Source organism: Neolamprologus multifasciatus, chromosome 8 (genome assembly GCF_963576455.1).
Source record: "Neolamprologus multifasciatus chromosome 8, fNeoMul1.2, whole genome shotgun sequence".
NCBI lineage: Eukaryota > Metazoa > Chordata > Actinopteri > Cichliformes > Cichlidae > Neolamprologus > Neolamprologus multifasciatus.
Window position 1 is genome coordinate 11056830 of NC_140446.1, and position 22125 is coordinate 11078954.

Consider the following 22125-nt stretch of genomic DNA (forward strand, 5'->3'; position numbering starts at 1 on the left):
CCAACATAACAATTACAATCTCCATTAAAAAAAAAATATTATGGAAAAAGCATTCGTCCCATCACCGCCAACATCGTGAGTTTGTCATCTTAGCCATCTTTAGCAGCAGCAGCAGCATCGAGCCATGGTTTGATAAATCAGGAGGTACATAACAAAACACTTTAGGCAGTCAGGTCAGTCACTGATAAACAAAATGAGGTATATTACACTCCACTCATTGCCACCGATCCACAACAGGATAAACGTCATTTGCATTTGTAGCAGCACATTCTGTAAAACTCAGACATACAATAAATTGTCTCAATAAATTACATTTACATATATCAAAAGACTCAAAAATACTTTTCACATTGCCTTTCATCTAAATATGTCGACATGTATCCTTTTAGCTTTCGTTTTAGTCATCATTTATGAGAAACATTTAATGTGGGCAAGTGAGAACTTCAGGAAATCAGAATTAGAGGATAACAAAAAGGAAGCAGATTTCGAGTAACGTTGATGAACAGAAGTGAATAAGGCAATTATTGATTCCAGTAATATAGTTCTAGATATCTATATGTCTGAAAAACTTAAAACTAACATATTATAGAATTTAAGGCATCAGCTGTCTTGGAGCGTCGTACAATGCATGATATAGTCAAGACAACTGTTTCTCCTTTGTAAAATCATGAATCCTTACACCCTACATAAAATAGCCTTCACTTCTTTTGTTTTCTTTTCTGCTTTTAGAAAATTAATTACATCTGCTTATATTTAGCTCACTGGGCATCATCAGTCATTTTGGCACTGCATTTTCACTCCCAATCTCACTGTCAGATGTACAGTTTAATGCATTTTGTTTCCACATGACAAAAAAAATTAAAATGTACTGTAAACAAGTAAATATAACTGGTTTTCTATTGTCTTCTATAAAAGTCTTCTATAAAATCAAATATCTTTGGATGTTTTTGTTTCGATTTAATGGACCAAACCAACAAAATAATTCTAAATTGCTTAAAACTATTTTTTTTTTTATCTCTTTACCAAGAAAAAAAATGAAATAACTTAGGGTTAGTGGGACAGGTGGGTTAAAGTTAGGGTCCAACTGGTAGCCTGGTGTTGTTAGAGACTTGTTTGTTGCACGTCTCCATTAAATAACGTTTATAAGGTCATAATCATTTCTACTTGGTGCCTTCCACCATCATTTGCCAAAGCTTTACAAATATAAGTGGCACTGGATGATTTTCATCTGCCTTCTACTGCTTTCAGGTGATTATTTAAAAGAAAAACCTTTTTATCAGCAAAGACAACAATATGTTATATTTATAAATACAATTGAGTCCTTCTATTAGTCCTTGCATTAGCATCAATATCTAATATCTGTGTGAGTAGCTTAGCTGCCCACTTATCTATTATCACTACTAGCTCTTACCTGTCGCTGACTTCCTGGCAAAGTAGTTGGAAAACCTGCTGCTGCGGGTTATCTGAGAAAAAAAAAGACTAATAGGAATCACAGACTAGGATCATTTAGTTTTGCGGTCCAAGCTATTAATCCTATCTTAGCTTAGCCAGGATTATCTTACCTTGTTTTGAGCATACTCAGTAATTCAGACTGATTTTAATAATATTATGTGGTAAAGGTGCTCTCAACTATTACCATTGCACATTTAGTTGGCCTTAGCTGTTCAGAGATATTTCTTTTTTTACTTCACCCATTCAAACTGATTATCCAGAGGTGCTTTGCTCTAATATTTTCTCATGTCCGTGGCTGTCATCTCTATTAAATCATCTCATCTTTTTGCCAAAAGACATGTCCCGTGCATTTTCCTTCCTGTATGTGTAAAAAAGCATCGAGCAGTCTCTACGGGTCACTTGTGACTGTGAGTACAAACCCAGGCAAATACAGTTGATCATGCTTCACTTGACTTAACAACCTGAGGGCCACATGTCAGTCATGACAGCAAAGGCAGTCGGTTTGAAGGATTTTTCTTTCTGCTAAAACTCTGCTTGGACAGATCAGTAAGTCCTTAAAATGGGTGCTAAAGCATAAACGACGCCAGTACACATAAAACAAAACATATTTACATCCAGTGGTACTAATACAGCCAGATAATGTATTGAAAAATAAAAATACCCAAAGAATTTGCTTAATTCGGACTGGGCTATACCTGAGCCATCCTGTGCAGTGTGCACAGTCTGCTGTATGTTTTCATCTACAATACAATTTGGGAACTTGTTCTTCTACTTTGTCAAGTTTTGGTTAGACTAGTCTTCAGTGCTACATACAGAATTAATGTATAAATTACTGCAAACACTTTGCACAGACTAAAACACACATACAGCCCACCCTCCCCCCTTTTTTGTAAGATAAAATGAATATTACAGTTATGTCAAAACAAACAGACACACTGCAAAATCTGTATATAATAAACTGTATCTCATATCTGACTGTAAGCTACCCTAAAATAATAAAACTTTTAGGTGGCCATTCATCCTGGGTAAGCACATCTGTCTCTCCAGGTGGACATGGAATCTGCTGCTCTTTCTTGTCCTCACAGCAAGTTCACTGCACTGATTTGCTGTTCTGGGCACTCGGTATGAAAGCGCAGTGGTATTCCTGTACAGGGAGTTGACCTTGTCTGTTCTGTTTTCTTTCCTTTTTTTGTAGACCAAATTCAAGCAGACATGGACAGGAACTACCAAAATTTATTCCACTTCTTCATCGACTCTAAACTAGGTTCTTTTTTCACTGACAGCTGTCGGGTTAACCATCCCATCACTCCACGGTGGGTATGCTGTTCACCTGGCTCTCGTGCTGGCGTCCGGACGCGTTCAAGGAGCTGCGCTTCAGCAGCTTGTTGATGATGTCAGTGCATGTCTTCTTGTACTGGTGTCGGAGGAGGGAGTACACAAATGGGTCGCAAGCTGCCTTGCTGTAAGCTAAGCACTTGGAGACAATTCCCCAGTGAGGGTTGATAGGCACCGCTGGAAATAACTCCACGATCCTGCAGGGAAGCATAAACAGAGGGTGGTGAGAGAGAGCGTGGTAGAAAGGCAAGTCAACATGCTGGAAAAGACATGCATGCCTTAAGCTTATTGAGCAGAAACTGAAATACATTTGCAACACAGTGTTCTATTTTTCCCCCATAAGCAGGGAGTTACTTACGAAAATGTTCTGCTTCTGTATAAATACAGGGATCCCATTAAGCACATATTTGTATAAAGTTATTTTTCTCATCTACCCACAAGAAAAAAAGTAGGTAGCTGTCAAATGACAGTACAAGATTTCCCCGCCTTTCTGTCATGAATGTGGATTTACAGTGTGGGGCTATATTAGATTTAATTTCTAATTTGCAGTCAGCAGTATTTAAAGCCAGAAAAGACAAAAGAAGAGTAAAACAGATAAGCAGTAATGAGTGTTTGTGAACAAAGTTCGATTGTAACTGACAACCACATTAGACTGAAGACTGAGCAGAAAATGTCAGACAGTGAATTCTTCCAGTCTGGTAAAAAAAAAAAAAAAAAACACCATCTCATTAGTGTATAATATAATATAAATATTTAATTTAAAGCAGCTCTTAATAAGCTTTGCAGTCTTGTGAGGTCTGCAATCTCAAAGCAGTTCATGGCACTCCCAACTTGTTTTTGCTTTTAGACACATTTGTGTGAAGTGTAAGTTATTAAACCATCATAAAGCTGCATAAAACCACTGATTGTCTACACTTGCACTCTGTATGATTAGGCCATCCAAAATAGAGCTCTGTCAGTGTATTACCACAGGCCTTACATGGGCTACTAGCCATCCCTGTCATTTGTTCACACACGCTCCACAGAACGAGTGAATGTTGGTCACAGCGCCACACAAATGCAAAGGTGTTTTCTCACATGAGTTAACACAGAAGAAGCTAGAACTCCATGAAGCAGAGGATCAGGGGAAATCAGAAAATTTAACATGAAATGAATACCCCAAACCGAACCTCTTGGAAACTGGTTGAAGATGCAGCTAGTAGGTTTCATCCCATTATGTAGAAGTAAAGATGTTAGGGAAATGGTAGGCAGTGGTCCAAAGCAATTTTAAGCAGAGTCCATTTTTCAAAATCTTTGTTTATCGCACACACACATACACAGTTAGCACAAGAGCTTTCAGCACATATTATCTCATGATGTAACATTACATAGGCTACTGTAATTATATTTACAGTTAAATTGTTAGGAGGGCAAAACTGCTTTTCCAGGAGAAAGGAAATTCTCCACAAAATATAGCTTAGGTGATATGACAAAGTAATTTGGGGTCATATCTACTTTTGCAGCTAAGCTTTGTTATCCACTGAAAACACAATAAATTCGGAGCACTTGTTGTCCACATAGAAGAACAGGTTACTGCCAAAGCCTACTGTATTTAACTCAGATCACGTCTACTTCTATTTTTTTCTACTGTGAGTTTTATTTACAGTAAGTTACTGGCATCCAGCTGCCATGTAGTTGCTGTAGATTTTACAGCAACCCCTTTACAGTGCAGCAGGTCTATGCAGAAAGATTCTTTTGTCAAATCTCTTAATCTAAAGCTGAAATTCTGCACTTCAATCACAACAATCTTGATTGTTTGATTTAAATTCTGTTGTGGTGGTGGGTTCTCATTGTCCAAATGCTTGTGGGTCTGACTGTATTAAAGTAAATGTCTCACATGACAGCAAGCCGATGACTTATGTGTCTCACTCACTACAGGCCTTATTTGGTATCCTGTCTTTGTTTAGTGATGGATGTGAGTGGATTCTACCTGACAAACTGATATGCACCCCACGAACTTGAAGAGAAAAAGTGCTAATGCAGCAGCAGCAACAGCAGAGCAGAGGCATATTACTTATCACAAGGTCAGCCAATCTCATCTTCCAGCTCTGGCCAGTGTGAGGAGGAAGCGGAGGGGAGAGAGAAAGGAAGCAGGAGGGGAGGGATATGGGTATCTGTGACTGGAGTGCAAGGAGGTATCCAAGGGTTGCATGCTCTGCATGGTGGTCCAGCATGGATTCCCTCTGGTCACCCAGTCTCTCTACTACTCACCTCGTGATCACATAGGGAGCGAAGCAGAGCATGAAGGTGCCGATAAAGGTGCTGATCTTCCTTGTTGCTCTCTGTCGTCGCCTCTTCTGCTCCTCCAGACAACGCTGACGAACACTACAAGTGTAAACACATAAAGAGGGATGCCCGCAAAGTGGGTTAATATGAGACAACAGGGAGTGGGTGTCATGTAGGGGTAAAGCATGGGGAGATCCAGTATAGGGTGAGTTCAGGTAAATCAACTGGGTCAAATTAAAGGCTCAAAGTGGGGATCTCCCTTTTAAGAATTCCAGTTTAATCATTTTCTCTGTGCCTGTATGGCTTTGTGTGACACCTGAGTGCACCACAGCTGTGATGCCATGGTGACACATTGCTTTGGAGATTTTTTTTTTTATGAAATAGAGGTCATCTGTGTGAGTAATAACAGGATTTATAATCTGCAGTAGGCTATTCAACCACACACACACACTCAGAGATTGTATAGTATTTCCATGGGAGCTATTCTGCACAGAGACAGAATAAAGCAATCACCCCAGATGACATTTCAGTTATATTAGATTTTGAGCGAGGACTCAATTCATATGTGAGCTTCGCTGTTTTAGATAGAATAAAATAGGCTAAACTTTTAACTAATTTTTAAATACTTTTCAAGCTTTACAAATATAAAGATACCAGATTGCTATACCATATAACGTTATAGTTGCAGGATTGATAACTTAAAGTAGCTCACCTGGGGTGTATATCCACTAGAAGCACCAAAGTTTGCATTGTAATAACGTCGATCCTCTTACAGTGAAACCTTGCTACTTTAAGTACTTTGAGGTATGTGACACATAATACTATGAAAGACAGAAGAAAGGTGAAAGAGTGGAAAAAGATGGTGAAGACGACAAACTGTGTCCGATTGCTCGCTCTGGGGTTGGACAGGGTGCAGGATGCGTAAAGCCGGTGGTATCCAACCCAGGAGAGACAGGCGGCCACCGTGGAGAAGGACATGGAGTGCGCCCACGTGTACGCGAGCACAAAAGCCGCGTCTTTGTGGCGCATTTTGGAGTGGTACCTCAGGGGGAACACCACCGCGATCCACCTGTCGATGCTCAGAGCTGCCATGCTCAGCATCGAGTTCGTGGACAGGAAAGTCTCCAAGAAGCCCACGATATGGCAGAAGCCATCTCCCCCCGGTTGAGCTTTACTGACAAGTCCTACCAAAGTGAGCGGCATGTTGGAGACGGTGAGCAACAAGTTGCAGAAGGTGAGGTTGAGGTTGAACAGACCGGGGACTTGCTTGCGGATCTCCGGGTTATACAAAAAGCAAATCAGCACCAGGACGTTGGACAGCAGCGACACTATAATAATCACAACCACCAGCACCGAGAGAATTACCTCCGCAGTGTCCATCCTGTGGACACCCGAAACTCACTTCTCTCCAGTTTTTCTGCGCATATCCAGTCTTTATTTTGCAGCTGCAAAATTACACTAATCACCCGTAACCGTGTCCATGCATCCCCGGATCTCTTCACCGGTGGAGATTCCCTTTTCTTTCAACTACATTGTTTCCTCTTTGGTAAAGATATTCAGGAGGCTTCCGACATGATAGAAAACCTATGTTTGTTAGTTTTTTAACGGACGAACTTCCTTCTTTCTCCCCACTCTAATCTACAGAAAACAAGCTCTCTTGCCAAAGCTGCTCTCTTCTGGCACTGCGTCTTGCAGTGGGGTTTTGTGTCCTGTGATGCGCTCCCGAGGCATCACCCCTCCGCACACACTGCACAGTGTGTGGGCTACTTGATCTCTCTCTTCTCTCCTCTTCTGGGTAAAAGTAAAAAATAAAAAAATAATAAAAAAAGAGCATAAGTTAAAGCTAAAATGAGAAATTATTAATTATTAATATTTAACGGGAAATGGCAGATGTGGTCAAAATAATCGTGCTTGTTTTGTTTTTGTTTTTTTCAAAAATAAAAAAAATATTATTATTTTGGACTATTGTAAATGTTAAACTCGCAAAACGGCTTTTTTCCATTTTAAACTCTCCTTCAGGACTTTTGTAAAAGGACTTGGAATTATCTTGACAATAAATACAAGATAGACAGCATAATCAAGGTGAAAGAAGAATATAAATATTACACTAAAGAGCATATAAGGTACACAATTAAGAGGCACGAATCTGACTTTTCACCAAATCACCTAAAATCCTTAAACCTGTCATACTCATTAATAAAACAGAGATTAACATGAGTTCTCGTGCCTGATTCTGATCTCATTCTTCCAAATCACGATTGCATTCCAGCAGTACTGCTTCTTCATCTTTACTAATTAAGTCTGCATCATCACATTGATAAAGAGCAAAATCCTCTATTTCCCTGAAAGCTGGATAACACCCCCACACTCTGCTGCCCCTCTGGACTTCAGTGTGGGGAGAATTTTTCCTCTGAAGCGTGGGATTCAGCGGAGTGTGCTGTGGCACGTGAGCCACTGAAGGCGCTGGAGCAGTGTGTGTGAGGTGGTGGTTGTGGTTTTCAGAAGGGGAGGGGGACGGGAGGGGGTAGCGTGTGGGTGGAAGGAGTTATTGTTACCGTGCATACACACATACGTGATATTTGAGTGTGAGGATGTAATAAATGCAGTCTACCGTGTCCTCTTTCTTTGGCTAAACGTGAACAGAAATAAGAGGAAAAGAGGAGGATTTGTGTTGAAATTAAGCCTCATTAAAGTCGTATACTATGAGGTAGTGGAGTATAGGGGTGATGTTTGTTCTTGATGCAAAGAGAAGGTGGCTGCAGGGGTAGACAACCCTGGCAGCTGCTGCGTATGATTAGGCAGAAATGGAGCTCCATCTTGGACCCCATGAGGCTTTGGCTGTGATGGATGCATTATCAGCATGTTGTACATGTGATGGGACAATCAATTTTTGCAGGAGGGGACACTTGCATACTGTCAAGCAAGTGCTTCTGCGGCTTTTTTCTTGTCACTTAAAGGGACTTATCAGCACAGAGCCACCAGTTGATCTCAGGCACAAGTGCAGCTTTTTGTATGCATCATTTTAATTATTCTTTTCATAATTAAATGTCAGGTCCAGAGACAATAATGTCTCTAAGGAAAGTGCTCTAAAAATATGGCTTAGAAGGGACAGAGGGACATGGATGAATAATATCCACAGACAAGGGGATACTACTTATAGTTCCACCAGGAAAATATTCTTTAAAATGCAGATTTCTTTTTATTAGGATTTACTATTTAGAACATTCACATTTCTCCACAGCACTACACCACATTAGACAAATATGCCAAGGAAAACCTTGCAATTTTAATACCACCTTACAGAAGGCTCGTTTTCAGAGAGCACTGTGTCTTTACAGATCCAAATATGGCCTGGTTCAAGGAAACATGGGTTCTGATACCTCCCGGCATCCCGTGAGATTACCCAGAGTAAAAACACTGTACACAGCTCCTGTTGTGTCAATTAAATAATGCCTAGTTCCCACAAATCTTATTGACTGTGGTTTATTAAGAATTACAAAAACTAACATTATGGAGGTCATTTACTGACTCATCAAACAATGCTAAAGAATGACACATAATTCAATATGTTGTCTCAAGTTTGTGCCTACTCACAACCAACATTATGTTTGTGTAATGCAACAAATACTGTCAGTACTGATCATTCAAAATGGTCCAGTCCCATGTGCAAAAACACCAAATCTACACATCTTTACACAAACATTGATGGGTCTTGATTTCTGGGCTTAATTGGACTTATTTCCTTTGGGATAAGTTCTCATTTTTGTTAACTAACACCCTAACTTGATTAATAATAAAATTTAGGTTTAGGGCTTCAAGATGTACACATTGACTGGTCACTTCATTAGGTACACCTTCTTCAACTCCTTGTTAATGCAAATATTTAACCAGCCAGTCACATGGCAGCAACTTAATGCATTCAGGCACGTAGATACGGTCAAGATGACCTGCTGTTCAAGTTCAAGTCGAGCATTAGAATGAGGAAGAAAGGTATTTTAAGACTCTTTCAGTGTGGCATGGTTGTTAGCATTGGTGGAGTATTTGAGAAACTGTTCATCTACTGGGATCTTAATGCAAAACCATCTCACATAAAATGAACACATTGAACCTTGAACCGGATTGGCTAGAGCAGCAGAAGAATATAGCATGTGCCAATCCTGTCAGCTAAGAACAGGCTTCAACTCACACTCACCAAAACTGAACAACAGATGATTTCAAAATCATTACCCGATGAGGTGTTTTGATTTATGCAGTGACATTTTATTCAGGTAAAGGCTGGTTGTGGTGTAATGGCGTGGGAGATATTTTCTTGGCACCTAATTGTTTAATCAAAGCCATAAACAATTGAAGCAGTTCTGAAGGCAAAAGTAGGCTCAAAACAGTTTTAGCAAGGTATCCCTAATAAAGTGCTAACTGAGTGTATAAACGCTCTTTGTCAACATACCCCACTCATTCTTCAGGACATTGATAGGGACCATAAGTTCCAAAATAAAATACATGATTTACTAAGTAAAACTTGAAATTAGCAATTAAGGTCTTCATCAGGAAACTTTTTACTGAAGGCATGGATCAGGCGTCAATAAGAGGCTTCTATCCAGCAGCATCTAGGAGAATTTACCCCCAGCTGAGTATTGCAAAGAGTGCAGATCTAAGACATTTCCAAACAGACTTCACTTTTAAGACCTGGAAGGTTTCTGATACAGCCTAAGATCATTTGAACAAAAACAACAATCAAGAATAAACACTATCATGATCTCTACAGATAATTAAACAATCAAATTTATCTATAACATTTCTTTCTACATACCTAAATGCACTAATTTGCTACTAATTTGAGCAAGTGAGCAGGTGTACCTAACAAATTGGCCAGCCAGTGTATTTCTCCCAGTAAGTGAGTCTTTGCTTGGTGGCACAAGACCTGGACCAAACCAACCAACTATATTATTTATTTCTATTACCGACTGGAACAAGAACAAATAGGATTCATCTTCAGGTCATTCATCTTTTTTTCTGTTAAATGAATTTCACGAACATTTTGTCAGGAGATGGAGAGAGTGTATATCCATCACTTTACAGAAAGTCACAAAAAGGAACAATTACACTTAATAGACAGTGATAAGGCACCTACTGTCAGCTGAAATGTCAGGAGGAGGGTTGGGGACACACACTGCATTATATGAATTATTATTATTATTGAGAATATTGATATGTTCTTAATTTTTTTAATATTACGGCTTTTGTAATTACTAATGTGTCACAGTGCCCCATAGTGTGTAACTTAGGGGTTTTATTACTTAAAATCTCTGTTTTGTAAGGGAATCCTTAGGGTTTACTGTGGCTGAGAAAAAATCTCAAGTCTGCAGATCTTCACTTTGAAGATAATACCTCTTGTCAAAAGATTTAACAAGTGCAGGACTTGACTGTGAGAGACAGTAGGTTGAGAGAGAGCCTGCGGCACTCCTCCTTTATGCTGTGACAGTGTGAATTTGAATTTGCTGCCAGTTCCAATTCCACCCTTGACTTCCCTCTGATTGGCAGGCTGGTATAAATTTAAAACCCACAGTTGATATAGGCTGTGCTTTAGCTTCTTGGTTTTCCTGACTCTTGTGAATATAGACATGTCACTTATATTTCCAACCTTCCCAAGAAAAATGATGCAGGATTTCTGAGCCGAGAAGAAGTCGTGCTGCAAATATGACAACTGGAAAACTTGTAAAAGTAAGACTTGAGTTATGTAACTCAAAAGAGTACAAGCAAGCTGTAGAACAGCAGCCTTGTGGCTCATAAAGGTCTCACGGTGAAGACGGTAGGGATGCTCACTCATACAAGAAGCTTTATATAAACATAGTGAAGTGCCACTTTGCAAGTAAGGAGAAAAGGAAGGTGTTTACACAGCTAGCTATAACGCTGAGAGAGGCCAGTTTCCTGTCACTTCTGACTTAGTCATAACCAATGCAACCACTCTGATATCTAATAAAGCTTGTACATATGATAAAACACAAAGCAGTTACCTGAAGCAGCAGAGAATTACTGAGTGAAGCTGGTAGAGGTTCTGAAACCTATTACTGGCATTACTACCTTGAATCAGATATTACTGGTTCTCAAAGTGGAGTCCCAAAACCCCCAGAGATGTGCAACCCATAGGCAAGAGCTCCACATAATAATGTGCTGCAAATGACTAAATTCTGGCGTAAATAAAAGTAAAAAGTGCATTTACACAGGTAAAGGACATTTACACCAATAAAAGGTAAATTTGTTTTCATAACTTGGCCCCATTGTACTTCATGATGATGTATGGAGAGTCAGGTGAGTACCGAAGTCAGTGTGAGTCGTTGTCTAGTAACCGTAAAGTGAGTACTGATTAGAAATAGAAATATATAATAAAAATATACCAGTATGGCATTGATTATCCAATGTACTGGAAACACTCCTCAGAGACTTTGGTGCATATTGACATCATAGCATCACACAGTTGCTGCAGATTTGCTGCCCATCCATCCCAAAGGTGCTTTACTGGATTGAAATTGGTGAGTGTGAAAACTATTTAATGAGTCACGTTCAAGAAAATTTCTTGAAATGATCTGAGCTTTAAGACATTCTTTGTGTTATTATCGAGTTTTTCTATGGAGCCCAAAGTGTGCTAGGAAAGTTTTCCCCGTGCCATTTTCTACCACCACAAGCCTGAACAACTGAGACTCGATGCTTTCATGTTGTCTGTGACAAATCAAACACTCATAAGCCCAGGCAATGTTTTTCCAAACTTCAGTTTCTTGCTCTTAGCTGATAAGAGTTGCACCTGGTGTGGTCTTCTGCTGCTGTAGTCCATCTGCTTCAAAGTTCAACACATTCAGCATTCAAAGATGCTCTTCTGCATAATGAGCTTCAAGAAGTCTGGCCTTTCTCCTCTGACCTTTGACATCAGTAAGACATTTTTGCCTGGAGTACTGCTGCTCAATGTATATTTTCTCTCTTTGAGACCATTCTCTGTATCACAATATGGCCCACAGTACAGTAAAGGTTCTAAATAGGCTCTTGATCTTATTTAAATATATTGAGGTAGTTTTTCACTTATATACCTTACATTTTTTAAAACATGAACCAATCAGCGGTTGCATTTCTACTACATAATTACATAAATTTTGGACAATCTTTCAGTTCTTTTCCTGTCATCGGTTTCTTGAAAATGTTGTACTCCACTGAACTGCATTCAAAGACTTTTAAAGACTTTTAAAACAATATCGAATTCTGATTTTATTATTGATGCACCAACATCCAGAAGTACTTGAAATGAATTCCAACTCGATCAGCTACATTAAATGCGACTGATGCTTGTGGGCATTATGCATAATAATAATAATAATAATGCACAATAATAGAATAATGTAATCACAGAAAATACTGAGTGCTGCATATGAATTTAAAAAAGCCTCCCTCATAAGACACTTTTGTCCATGTCCTCCATCTGTATGCCCTGCTGAGCTGCTCACCATACCGATCCTCCTCTAGTATCTGAGACTTGTCTTTCCACATGTGGCGAGGCAGAGAAAACCCAGCACCCATTCTGATCTTACCACCAGAAATGTATAATCAGTGCACAGTTAATACAGATGCTAGTACAAGCTTATTTTCATTATGGATCCTGGATCGCTGGCTGTGTGTGTTCAAGGCTGGCCAACTCCTACAGGCACAAGCACAAAGCATTCCAGCTTGACAGTGTTTTATTATAGGTGCCGACAAATTGCTTTCAGCCTCCTGCTTGATATTTGTACTCTTATACAATAGAGTGCAATAATTATCTTTAGCGGGACAGTTTTATGCAAACATTTGCTGCCCAGATTTTGTAGGATGGTGTCAGTTTTATAGCATAATTATCTAAAACTGTTGAACCTTACAGGACGGAGCTGGAATGAGCAGTATTTTTTCCAGTGTTGACAAAAGAGAAAGAAAGAAAAATCCAAGGGAGCTTTATATCAGCTGGATAAGCTTAAGAATAAATAAGAATAAAAGACACTTTCACTCTTGTAAATTTAGGTCATTTATCAAGTCAAATACATCCGTCTTTCATCTCTTGATTTCACAGACGAGTTCACAGCGACACTGTCAGCCGTTCCTCGAAGCCTGTGGTACATCAAAGAGAGAAAGCAAACACAATTTGCGGTGTATTGATCTCGTTATTAGCAATTCTCTGGCAGAACACGAAGTGTCAGGATGTGATGCTGAGATGCAGAGTTTGTTTTTTTTATCTGGAAGTATCTAGATGAGCACTGATGGGAAAAATATGTTTTGTCTAGTGTTTCTGGAGCATGAGAGCTTTTATTGTGGAGCACTTTAGCGGCCTGTATTTTTTTATAATGCAGTTCACTTGGACTTGATTAGATTCCTCCCCCATGTTGGACTGTGATCTGAACCCTTTCCCCTTGACAGCATTTAAATCAGTTTTTCATTCAGATACATAAAATAGAAAGCAATCCTCTTTTTCCTGTGGACCCAGATAGTCTATTACTACCAACAATTTGATAAGAGTCAGTCACCTTAATGCAGGGCTTAAGAATTACAGAGCATGTCTGACAGGTAATCAGTTCTCCCTGTGAGCCATCGAGACATAGAGGCTGAACCTTGTGACCCGAATAAAAACTGAATCTAATACCTCTGAATTTCACTTCTGCTGTATATTTATCTTCCTTTGATATCAAATCATGAAATTTATGCTGTTAATAGCAACAGTTAACGCAGTGTGCCAAATTTGTTATTTTAAGTGCGGGTGTTATCCCACCATCAAACTGTTGGTGAAACCTGCTTCACCGACAGTAAAGGCAGCCATAAAAAGTACAAATAATCTATTCCTGTGATGATAATGATCCAGGAGCCATTTGGTTCTGTTAATTACTGAAGTTGAAAAACTCTGAGATGTAACAAAATAACAATGATAACCAAGACAGGAAAAATGAAAGAAAAAGATAAAGAAGATAATTTAGAGATAATTTATTGATACTATTTGTGATAACACAGCAAATGATGATTACACAGATTTTCCCTCAACCTTTCTATGCTCCCTGAAAAAATTGAATTTGACAGATCATGTTAAAACACCAGATGACACTTAAAGGAAAAGTTGAATATTTTTTTTGTAAATGTGTTGTAAGAAAGTCTGTCTGTATGAAACTGGACCTGGAAAGCTGTCAGTCCATCTTAGCATAAAGACTGAAGAAACTGGTGAGAAACAGTTGTGTTCAAAGGTAGCAAAATCTGTCCTTGAATTCAGAGATTTCCAGTCACTTTGTTATTTACATCTTTTTAGAATTTGGCTGAACTTTTTACTTCAGAACTGCCCTTATTCAACATGCTGCTGGAAAGTTAAGTTGCGCCTGGTGTGGTCTTCTGCTGCTGTACCTCATCTGCTTCAGTTTTATTTATATAGCCCCAAATCACAACGAAAGTCACCTCAAGACATTTTTTATTGTAAGGTAAAACCCTACAACAGCGAGACAAGCCCCTATGAGCAAACACTTGGCAACCTTTGGCAGAGCCAGGCTCAAGGAAGGGGCAGTCATCTGTCACAACCACTTGGGGGTAATGGGAGGAAGACAGGGCAGGTCTTTAAGATAAGACTGGGCTTAATGGGCCTTGTATGCAAGGAGAAGGGCTGAATTCAGGATTTAACATCTGCTTGAAGGTTCAACATGCTGTCCATTGTTCTGCATACCTTGGTGTAACGAGCGGTTATTTGAGTCACCTTTTGTCTACTCCAAGCAGCCTGGCATTTTCTTCTGCGCTTTGCCATCAACAAGGCATTTTCCCCAGAGAACTACTCTTCACTGGATAATTTCTCTTTTTTCACTCTCCTCTTAAACCCTAGAGATGGCTGTTCAGGAGACGCCTAATTGGTCAGCAGCTTCTGAAATACTCTGACCAGCCCATCTGGCACCAACATCCATGCAATGTTCAACACTTTCTAAATCACTTTTCTTCTTCATTCTTCAGATTGAACATCAAGTTGTCTTGACTATATCTATGTGCAGTTGAGTTCCTGCCATATGATTGGCTGATTAGATATGTGAGTTAACAAGCAACTGAAAAGGTGCATTTAACAAAGTAGCTGGTGAGTGTATATTAACTATATACATCCTCATATTTAACATACTAAAACAACAGTTCTATAAGTCAAAAATAATATATTACCTGGATGAGGTTTACTCTGAGGTCACTGTGAAAATACCAGCAAAGTGATGGTATGCAAGAGCATGTCTAGAGTCAATGTCACATATGCACTTATGTGTGAGAGAATAAATCGAAGTGCTCTGGAGTAGCCCCAGATTAAAAGAAGAATCAGTTTCTCGTTCCCCTGGATTTGTTGTGGATTCTCTGCTCCCACCTAAATGTAAATAAGGTACTTGCGTGGTCAGTGAAATAAGAGCTGTTGCCATGCCTCCTCGATAGTAATCTGAACTCGGCTGCTTGCAGTCCTTCTTGTGCTTTACACCAATCCCACCTTCTCATCCCTGCTTTGTGTTGAAAAGTCAATTTTCTCATTCACTGATCTAATTCATTGCAAGGATTAATTTGCCTTTCTAATTTGATTTCACAGTAATTTAATAAGTCCCCCCAAAATTTCATCAGTGGTCCATTCACCGCTGAGAGAAGCCCTAATTAGAAACGCTAATGCATAATTATTCTTTTATTTCCATCTTAAGCTAGCCAGCACATGAATACATGAGAACAAGGGGATGACAGCAGATATCAGCTAAAAAAATAATAATCTCATATAGGCATGTTTACATGAATGTGTGTCTATACCCACCACCATCCGTTTGCATTGAGGCACCTTATCAAGCTTGACGAGACTTCAATTAACTTCTGGTGTCTCCTCTAAAGCATGCAGCTCATACAGTGATATAACCATTAATGTCTCATTAACTTACCAGCCTTTCTTTAACACATATGCTGTCGTCCAGATGGAAACCTGATCAGATTTCTGAAGGACAAGCTTAATTAAGTTTATGAAGGAATGTGATGTAGCCTGGTAGCTTGGATTTAGCACCGGACCATTTAATTATCATTTAATTAAAATGCTACAGAGAAACCTTCTTCATAGCTCAGTGATCACTGCTGTTAAACTACAAAGCAAAAGGTGTGCCTGTGCTGTTTGTTCAGGTGGTTTGCTTCTCAAAGAGATTGCCTTGGAAGTTAATTGCCAGGATCTCGCTCGTTAGCTCATGTATTCCTGCCATCTAGTGAAACTCTGCAGTATTACAAGCAGTCTCCGAGGGTTTTTTGAACTGTTGGAATGAATGAGACTGCAGCAAAATTTAATCAGTGGGTCCTCCTTGTGGCAAAGCAAGGTCAGTGCTGTTTTTACCCACTTTGTCATATTCCTTCTGCTAAAGTACCTGACTCCTTGAACATAATCTCTAAATTGCTTGCCCAGCTTGTCATGGTTACATGAATTATTTGACATCTCTGAAGCTAAACAGGATGCGTCGCGTAAATATGGCTTCCAGCCAAAACATATATTTTGAGGCAGTCCAAAATGCCAAGATGCTTGTGCTAAAACTGGATTTCAGGCATAGCAATATTCTTGATTTTATTCACAAAGTAATGTTAAGCAAATGTAAATTGCGGCTATGGTGATGTCAGAGGTCAGAGTAAAGGACCCAAGACTAACTCCATTTAATCTCAGCACTGGTTTGGGAGCGTTGTCCTGCTTCTGCAGCTGCTGTAACACCACTTCAGTCCTTGTTGAGATTAATAGCAGGCGCACACAGGAGCCATTAATGCTGAGGAGCCATTGTCCCACCTCTTCCCCAGTGCTACCCAGGGAGCCACAACCTCCATAATGGCTCCATTCTCTATATTAATGATGCTCCCTGGTCACATGAAAAAAGAAAAAAAGAAGAAAAAGATTTTTAGCTGTAAGCCTCGGTGAAACAAAAAGGAAAATGTGAAAAGGGGGTAGCAGGGAGACCTTCTGTCACCAAAAGAAGAAGGTGTTTTACTACAGGGGACTCAAGATGGCTCGTTATTAAAATTTAATGTGTATCGTGAGACTTTCCAACATAAACAATGTGGATATTTCCACAGACTCAAGTTCTTGAAAAACATGCAATTGTGATATTCAGGGTAATATTTTAATCTTATTTTTACATTTTATCTATTTCTATTGTTTTAGGGAGTTTTAAGTTTCCTTCTTTTGTTGCAGGTCATTGTCATAATTGGTGATTTATTGATTTGTCAAATAAACTATTGGAAAGAATCTGCCATGCTGAATCTGTGTGCTTTTACTACCAACTGGTAATTTAATTAATGTTTATTATATTCATATTTTCTAGAGTACAAATCCCTGGGTGGTGTTGTCGGTCTTCTTTCTCTAGTTAGTGTTCCCCACCACTGATGAAGTTCAATTTTTACAAGCCAAATTCAACTCGGATATAGTCAAAAACAGCCCTTTTGCCACAGTTTATGGGCAAAAGTATTTGTCATATGCATTATTAGGCTTTGACTTTAAAACATAAATTTTAAAATGGCATTTATCATCCCATTTATCTTATTATTATTTTAATTACAAGTATAGAAATTATACAGCAGGAAGAAGTGTTTCACTGAAAAAACTCAGGCTAGACTGACAGGCTGCTGCTTCAGGCCCCGCCTTAGCTCAGGATGCTGATTGTCCAGTTCTGTAACAGTATCCAACTGGAGATAGACTGGTAGAATCTATCTCCACTTGGACCTCCGTGGTCTACTGTCATCAACCAGCAGAGGACTTCCTAAACTTTGTAGCAGTAGACATAAGATCCCAGCACACCTATACCATAAGTCAGGTTTCACAAAGCAAAGTCAATATGAGAGTAGTGGTTGGAGTTTGTGGTATTTAGACTGTGATGTTACAAAGCAGTTTATATATTCTATATATAACCAGCTAGACAAACAGTGTCTTATACAACAGCCAACAAGTGTACACACGTCTGTATTCGTTGGGTAATTTTAGTGCCTACTGAGTCCTGCAGAGGGCGAGGGAGACAGCCAGTCCACTGAACATCCCATCCACCTGAAACCCAAGAAGGACCTCTTAAAGAGAGTCACTTGCAATCAGAAAGCCCCCATTTAATTACAACACACAGGAAATTACTGAGTGAATGGGTCAGGCGCTGATAAGAGGCTGAGCTCTGGGGATGATAGCTCCTGAAACCCGAGGAGCCCCAATCTCAAAGCCAAATTATCACAAAGGCCAAGTCTGGAAGCCTGACAATCTGATTGTACTGTCATCCAGATTCATAATTAATACATTTATCAAATTAATCGCTGAAAAGAGCCCCGGCCTTGTGAACAGTAAGCAGATTCATCGGCCACTGGCTCAGCTTACCACTAATAACAGTGTTGTCAGTGGAAATAGGCCCAGAGTGGGCCGATGACCCGGACTTCATGACAGACAAATTGCGCATCAGTGTAGAGATGATATGGGGAATTTAGGGAGTAAAAGAAAGAAAAAAATGTCATTGTTTGGTGACAACCACAATTGTACCCTTGTTTCAGATTGTGAATGCCATGTTGGAGGAACATGAAAGGGATATTTACTGTTTGGATAGAGCTGAAAATATCTGCTGTTATACCTGGTCTAACAAATCACTCATTAAAGGGACTTTCAATGTTACTACCACGGGCTGTAGTAGTGAAAAAGAATGATCTTTATTATTAGAAATACAACAGCAGGACTACCATAGAATTTGTACATGTTTAACAAGTGATTCGTGTGTTAAATAAGTGCACAAAAGCACTTCAGAAAATGAAAAAGGTAAAACAGATTTTTTTTAGGCTTTACAACAAAAGAAACTAATAAGTAAAAAACTAGTATTTTGTACTTGTAAAACTAACTAAAAAAAAATAAAATGTACAGAAATTGCCTTAATTTTTGGTTTTTGCCAATATCATTGTCAATATTTTAAACATTAGAATTTATAATGGCATTCATTTTTGCAGACTTGGAGATATGCATGTTGTATAAATTGTTATGTTTCTTCTAGTCTAATTAAAAAAAAATCCCTGACACATTCCAATGTATTGTAAGAATTCATAATAATAATAATAATAATAATAATAATAATAATAATAATCCCTTATATAGTAATTTTCTACTCTGAGTACATAACACAGTTTATACAACTTGCCTCATTCATACAATCACTTTTTTATTTTTAAACATAAGAGCTTTCTGTCTAACATTCTTGCCCATCTTCCCCAAGAATATTTGGCACACAGACTGCAGCGGACAGGTATCGAACCACCAACCTTCCCTGGAGGTTCCCTGGTCCTTCTCCAGATCCACGGTGGGGTTGCTGTGGCTCTGTGGGTAATATTAAAAAATATTAAATTATAACTCCTGTAAACAGGCAATAAACACATACAATAGTGTTTCTTCAGAACAAAAACTAATGTTGTATCAGACATTAATAGAGTCTGATGCAATAATGAGTAAAAAGCTTTTTTCAAACAAAGAACAAATTTATGTCTTCCCTGTGGTCGTTGTTTTGGTAAAAAATTATCAGTGTCTCTCTTTCTCCGTGTATGTTTTTGCCACTCACCTTGTTAGTTAACAGATGAAAGCATCCAACTACCTTCCTAGATGGTAGTGACAGCCTGACAGAAAACTAAATGTATTCCCCCCTTAGCAGAGTTCCAGTGATAATGCAAACTGATTATTTGCATTGGCAAATGTGGACAGAAAAATAGTTCCTAATTTTTCTGAGTCACATGGTCAAGTATGAAACCAAACACGCGTATACGTTAGAGAGGGCAAACATTTCTGCTGCTGACATCCTTATAGAAAAATAGCTTTACTGTGTTAACATTTTAGACGTTAGTGGTTCCCCGACTACAAATAGGATTAGTCACAACCCCAAAAACTGATCACAGACATCTTGTGTTGTCACCTTTAATAGAGTAGACCTTTTCTCTGCCGTGTCATCCCTGGTGCTATAGGGACTAATCACACATTGGTAACACATGGTAATTTAAAGCACTAATGAGAATACTGAAAAGCTGCTGGGTGAGCTCCTGGATTTCCATCTGGGCCCCTGAAAAGACCATAATCACTGGTCAACAACCCAGGTCATTTGAAACTGACGATATTGCTGTAATTACAAATGTCTTTGTTACAGATACCTAAAAACACACAGATTTAGCATCTTTGTTGTTTTCTTCAGACTGTATACTATGGATACTGTGGATTTCTTAAATAGTGATTGCCTCCTAATTTACTTAGTTTTTTTTTAGTTTTTATAAAATATTTTCTTATAAAACATAATGAATCTGACAATAAGGGCATTGTGGAAAAATGTGTTTGAAATGGAATAATAATGCATTTGTACATTTTCTTATATTACAGTTTGTCCAGAGAAATCGAGAAAACAACTGGAAAGTACTTCATCAGCAGGTGAGTTGCGCTCAACAACAAACGCATTCGGAAGTTTCAGTGTTTCGGTGCCATGTTTCACAGGTTGAAACGTGACGTTGAGGACGAGGCAGTTTATTTCAGCTCATACTGATTTTGCCCTCTTTTCAAAACGAAAAGGAACAAGCGTTTCTTTTATGAAAAGACTAAAAGTTCAATTTGTCCTCTCTTGTTTACTCTGCGATAATGTTGTTTTGACATGTAGTCCTCAGCAGTGCTTATATAGTTGGTATTTATGCTGTCTATCAGGAGCTGGTTGAGGTCCTTTTCTGCACTGAGAGCCTGTCTGGTTCAGCTCTGGAGCCTGAATGGACCCACTCTTCACTGCCAACAACTGCAGCAGGCAGGTAGCAAAGGCTTTTCAGCAGGGCCAGCATGCATCACTCAACTTAGGTAGAGGGCTCTCTCCGTAATTGCCAACTATTACAATACGTGGCATGAGGGGTTCAACACTATTTTCAAACCTGATGAAATGGCATCAAGGCATCCTCTCACATCCAGTGATAATTGAACAATTAAACTTTAGCAGACAAATTACCTCTTCATAAAGCACAACTAATTATAACAGCAGGCCAGTCACAAAGAAGCTTACCCAGGGTCAGTCCTGGGGCTGATGTTCAGATTTTCATTATTAGATCAGGCTTAACTGTATTTATTGTATCAAATACATTTTCATTTGTCCATTTTGAGTTTCCTTTTTATGCAGTGCGCCCCCAAAACGTCTTTTTTTTTCAAGCATCTAGTCAGTTTCGGGGGGGGGGGGGGGGGGATTATGGCCTAGGATATTTTCAGACCATTTATTTGAGACATCCAGCTGCAACCCCTCCTATTAAACATCTTGATTAGACAGGATTTAAATCACCCTATTTGATTGGGGCAGTTAAGCTCTTTATACTCTTCACTGTAAAATGCTAATTCTCTGTGAAACGAATGGACATGAATCCTCAGAGAGCATATGGAGAATCTCTCATATAAATAATTCACAGGAAATGAGTAAAAATTAGTGAGCAGAGCATCAGTGATGTTGCGCAGTCATTACTTCTGCAAATGAGGTATTTAATATGAAGGATTTAAAATGGAAATGTCATCAGTGTGAAAAATGACCTCCTTTTGCAGAGCAAGACACCTCATGTACACTGCAGCACGATACTAGCAATGTAAATGCATGAAATCCATGCTACTAGCATTTTTTAGATTATGGTGTTTCCTTCTACTACTGCCACCAAGCCCTTTACAAAATAGTAGCTAAGCCCCCAAGTGTGAACTCTGAGCCTAATTACCCTCTCAAGGGGACCCGAAACCCCTCCGAAACTCCTCACGTGCACGCTGTGGAGCTCTTCAGGTGCATTAGGTGAAAATTATATTGACGCTAACAATGGTGGCTTCAGGATCCACTTCAAGGATGCAATAGACTTGAAGAGCACCCATATTTTAGTCCAGGACAAAAGGCAGAAGATAGCAGTGCAGGTTCTGCAGCAGCAGTATCTGTAAGCAGTTTCAAATTTATCTGCAAAATACTTCTTTTTGAAAATTTGATGAGCCTAAAAGAGCATCGAATGAATCAGTGTAAAGTTTGTGCCAGACAAACACACACTCGTGTCAATATTTGACACCATAAACTCCTCCCTTGG

General features: G+C 39.1%; 1 protein-coding gene across 1 annotated transcript; it reads right to left on the reverse strand.

Annotated features, from left to right (window-relative positions):
* Window positions 1-858: 858 nt before the first annotated feature.
* Window positions 859-7781, reverse strand: LOC146512547 (G-protein coupled receptor 26-like). The gene is made up of 3 exons (XM_085171138.1): window positions 5765-7781; window positions 5038-5151; window positions 859-2984 (listed from the first exon to the last, which is right to left on the reverse strand). The coding sequence occupies exons 1-3, from the start codon at window positions 6430-6432 to the stop codon at window positions 2756-2758; spliced, it is 1011 nt and encodes a 336-aa protein (XP_085027264.1). The 5' UTR covers window positions 6433-7781; the 3' UTR covers window positions 859-2755.
* Between the last annotated feature and the right edge of the window lie 14344 nt (window positions 7782-22125).